The sequence below is a fragment of the Gekko japonicus genome, unplaced genomic scaffold (genome assembly GCF_001447785.1).
Source record: "Gekko japonicus isolate JY-2015 unplaced genomic scaffold, Gekko_japonicus_V1.1 scaffold100, whole genome shotgun sequence".
NCBI lineage: Eukaryota > Metazoa > Chordata > Lepidosauria > Squamata > Gekkonidae > Gekko > Gekko japonicus.
Window position 1 is genome coordinate 1,993,355 of NW_015167060.1, and position 4,375 is coordinate 1,997,729.

Below are 4,375 nucleotides of genomic sequence, written 5' to 3' on the forward strand. Positions count from 1 at the left end.
TAACCATGGAGTTTGGCTGAGGGTGTGAGAATAGAAACTCGGCCTCTGACTCTTGGACCTTGTACATGTGGTCGTTTTCTTGTGGAAACAGGAGCGGATGAAGGTTTGAGCCATGGAGACTTCGCTGCCTGTAAAAGAACTGAGGACATAGGCAATGCCAAGGTGGAAGATGTATCCAACTGAACTATATCGTAAACTGAATCCATTGCTTGCGGATGTTGTTGGACGACAGAGAGGCCTAAAGAGTGGGCCGTTCTTTTTACTAGATCAGTGTACGAAGTGAGGTTGTCAGATGCAGATACAGGTAAATCCTCCGCGACATCCTAATTTGGAGATGCATGGTCAGGAGAGGTGTGAGCCTCAGAAGCCTCCGTATCTGAGTCCTCCTCAATGAAATCAGAGGAATCGTGTTGTGCCGTGTGGACCGAAGTGTCTTGTTGACAGACTACTGGTTTTGTTTGGACGACAGGAATGACAGGTTTTGGTTCCACGGTGTGATGGGACGGCTCGACTACAGGAGGACGTGACAGAGATGCTGAAGGTCTCGATTTGTGAGGAGACCTAGACCTATGAGCAGAGCGAGACGAATAGCAATCCCACTCAGAATAGCCCGCAGGAGTCAACCACGGCATGGATGGAGGATAAGCCCCATACAGGTACCGCAATTGTCTTTCATCCCACGCAATTGGTGGAGGGGGGGGGCAGGAAGACTCTTGGGGAGCGACTTCTGGTCCATGGATGTCTGGGAGACAAGGTAGTGGTGTGTCTGTGGGAGTTGTCCCTGTAGTCGCGGGTGTCGATATCGACAGACTGAGTGTGCAGACGTGGAGGGTGACGCTGCGTGTCACATAAGGTATATTGGTGCCGACATGGATCGATGTCGGGAGCTTCTGATACCGTCGATGCCGACGAAGTCGAAGGAGCGGGGGAAAGCTCTGCACCCATTTGGTGACTTAGGAGCTCCACCGTGTCGATGTCGGAGTAAGGAGGCTCCGTTTGGTGGACAGGGGAGTCCAATACATGGATGGTCGGTATCGGTGGAGGAACTTGGGCCTCCGATATCGATACTGCCGGTGGAGCGGGAGGCACTATAGGGGCATCACCCAGTGCAGGCACCGCTTCCTTCCCCTTCTTCGTCGCCTTAAGGGACTTGGAGCTGCCCTTCTTCGCAGACTTATGCTCTGTACTTGCCTTAGCCTTCTTCTTGATTGGCGTAGAGGTGGACAATCATGTCTTCAATGTCGAGGGCTTCGGTATCGGGCGGTCGACATCGGAGGCAGGTCTCGATGCCGGAGCTGTTGATGTAGACAGTCTCTCCTCCATCGCTGAGGCAGGAGCAAGGGCTGATTCAAGCAGCACCACTTTAAGGCACGCAGCGTGGTTCTTCCTCATCTGGTTGGAGAAGCGAGCACAGTGACGACAGGACTGTGGCTTGTGAGACTCCCAGACTCTCCAAGGCAAAAAATGCAGAGGGTATGACGATCGGGAGGAGCAAGTTTGCTACCACAATGTCTGCATCTCTTGAAAAATCCCCACTTCTTCTCCATAAGAAGAGAAGTGGAGAAAAAGTGGAGAAAAACGGTTGAGGGGGGGGGGCCCAAAGGCCTGAGATAAATTCCCCTCAGAAGAAAATAAAGTTTTTTTAAGGGCAAACAACTAAAAATGACCTGAAAATGAAAAACAAGTTAGAAAATAACTCCTAAGAGCTGTGAGACGAAGCTAATAGCGAAGCTAACAGTGAATCGATCAGACCGAGAAGGAAAAAGGTCTTTCCAACATGACGGTAAGAAAGGAACTGGCGGGATGCCGCGCTCACCCCTCTGGGCATGCGCGGTGGGGTTCCTGCGCATGCCCGAGGGACTGGGCGCGAAAATCCGTTAAAAGAGCTTGCTACAGCACCAATCGATCCAGCGCATGCGCACTAGATCCCATTGGTGTGAAGCACAGAAACCACGACGAAGATACATAGGTACTATTTTGAATGTTTGTTAAGAACTGGCTTGGAAGACCTAAGAGACATGCAATGCAGTTGAATCCAGAGTATCATCAACACAGCTCCTCTGATGAAACTTTCCCACCTTTGAAAACACAAGCACAGGACAAATTCAGTTTCATTGAAAGGGTTTGTTTGTTTTTGGGGGGTGTCACTTGTTCCCTTTTCTGGAAGATTTTGCCATCACATGTTTAATCTTAACACAATCTCTAATAAGGCAAAATAATGGCAGGATGGGCTCTTATGATTCTAGGAGGTTACAGGGCCACTACAGACCTCATAAGAATGGCAAGGGCGAACCTACATGCTGTACATTACATGCCCTTAACAACATGCAGACTTGTCTTAAAGGGAAATTATGTCTTATGGACTCACAACAGACACCATCATTACAATGGTTTGTTGAAATTAGCTTTACTAGAGAACATCCCAGCCTTTTAACATATAAAGGGAACAACTTAAAGAAATGCAATTATGTATATACAGCAATTCTGTAAAAGTACTGAAAAGTTTCAGAATGTGGTAGTCCTGAGAAACTCTGCTTTATTTAAAAACAAAGCACATCTGTAGTCCTTACACAGCTGAAAAAGCCTAAGAAACTAAAGCGGTGGACAAACTTAGATTGCCAACAGTCGAGAAACCATTGCTCTGCTACTGAATTGCTCAGCGCCTTGTATCCATGATTAACTGAACCAAAGTAAGTTCTGTTAAATGGAAAAATTGCATAATTATGCAAAATAAGATCAATCTGCATATCTACCTCACATAATTCAGCTTTTCTTACTACAGCATTTAGATTACCTTGGTACAGAGCTTGAGAAGGATTTCATAGTACCTTCCAAAGGACAACATCTGTCTTATGGAGGTGCACAAATTTACTATTTATTCAGCAGAATGAGAATGCAAGTGCCATAGTACCTCAATGTTCCAGTTGTGTTGTTCCAGTGTATGACGACATTGGTCCATGGACTCTATGCCAGTCAAGTCCTAGGAAAAAAGAGAAAGTGGGAACCCATCAAAATAATATACAGCCTTAATTGCTTCAATATTTTCATTTAAGCAATTCCTCATCACAGATCAGACTTTTATATACCACTGCACAACAGGAATTAATATAGTTAATGCAACCAGAAACCAATCATATAAAACAAATTCATGAGAATGTATTTGATACTATTGGCCTTTTTAGAACGAGGCCAGCTATTATAATAGCGATTGATGCTTCAGGTCATTTCTTCTTTTACCACTGTGAGTGCTGCTTTTCCTCTCCTTTCCATATGGATGTATACCAGAACAAGGAGTTCCTATCATCAACTCCTGAAGGAGCCAAAGGCCTGAGAGAGACCAGCTGAGGTAACTTCTCCCACAAATTCCCTGGAGCTACGTCAAGACTCCTGTGCCCTGAGATCGGATCATCAGCTTAGAAGATCACAATCAGTTTCTACTGCTTCCCCATTTGTACCACCAAAGAAAAGACAAAATATATGTCTTTTTCACTGACTACTTTTGCAAAGCAACACGAGAGGCATCAACACAAGATATATCACTTTTCTGCAGCTTACTAGACTTGCATCAATGTCTTCCATCTTCCTTTTTACTTCACTATAAAAGTATTATCAAAACTATCCTTCCCAAACATGCCATTTTCTCCATCTTTGATTATCTGCACATTGCAGTGCCATAACTAAACATGCATGCTTACAGTTTAAACAAAGCACATACCATCAGACAGAATACTAGCTATTTATTGTATTTATAGTCCACTTTTTTCACTGAGACTCAAAGCAGGTTACACTGTGTAAGTCGATAGTAGTCTAGGGGTGTGCAACCCCTCCCCCTGTAATTTTTTGGGTTTGAGTATATTGGACCCCAGAAATATCTGAATCCCAATACCAGTATAGTATTTGGATTTGGTAAATATTAGGGATTGCCAATTTTTTCAGCTCCATTATACTCTATGGGAGACCATTATAGTCAATGCCCCATAGGGTATAATGGAGAATTGATCTGGGGGTATCTGGGGCTCTGTGGGAGCTGTTTTTTGAGGTAGAAGCACCAAATTTGCAGCATAACTGCTGGTGCCTCTCTTCAACCCCCCCCCCCCCACGTCCCCCCCAAGTTTCAAAAAGGGCCACGGTCGCAGAAGCATCTGTTGCCAAAATCACAGAGGAATTAGCCGCAGCTCAGTCAGCCGCGCGCTACCTAGCAGAGCAAAATCATGCCAAGAGAGGACTTGTCATGCACGACTTGTGCCACAAGGAAATTGAATCCCTGAAGGGACAATTGGGACTCCAACGAGCAGTAATCTCTGCCGTTCACCCAGAAGGTCTGATTGACCTGCACTGCAGTCAGTCTGAGGAGGAAGAGCCTTTGGACGTTGTC

At 45.6% G+C, this 4,375-nt stretch overlaps 1 protein-coding gene across 1 annotated transcript in view; it reads right to left on the minus strand.

The window, feature by feature from the left end:
- FAF2 (Fas associated factor family member 2) overlaps nt 1-3,579 on the minus strand; it is an 18,966-nt gene extending 15,387 nt beyond the window's left edge. Inside the window, exons 1-2 of the mRNA XM_015412508.1 lie at nt 3,556-3,579; nt 2,912-2,980 (exon numbers count right to left, since the gene is read on the minus strand). Coding sequence (XP_015267994.1) covers nt 2,912-2,980; nt 3,556-3,579 — 93 coding nt within the window. The remainder of the gene's footprint in view (nt 1-2,911; nt 2,981-3,555) is intronic.
- Between the last annotated feature and the right edge of the window lie 796 nt (nt 3,580-4,375).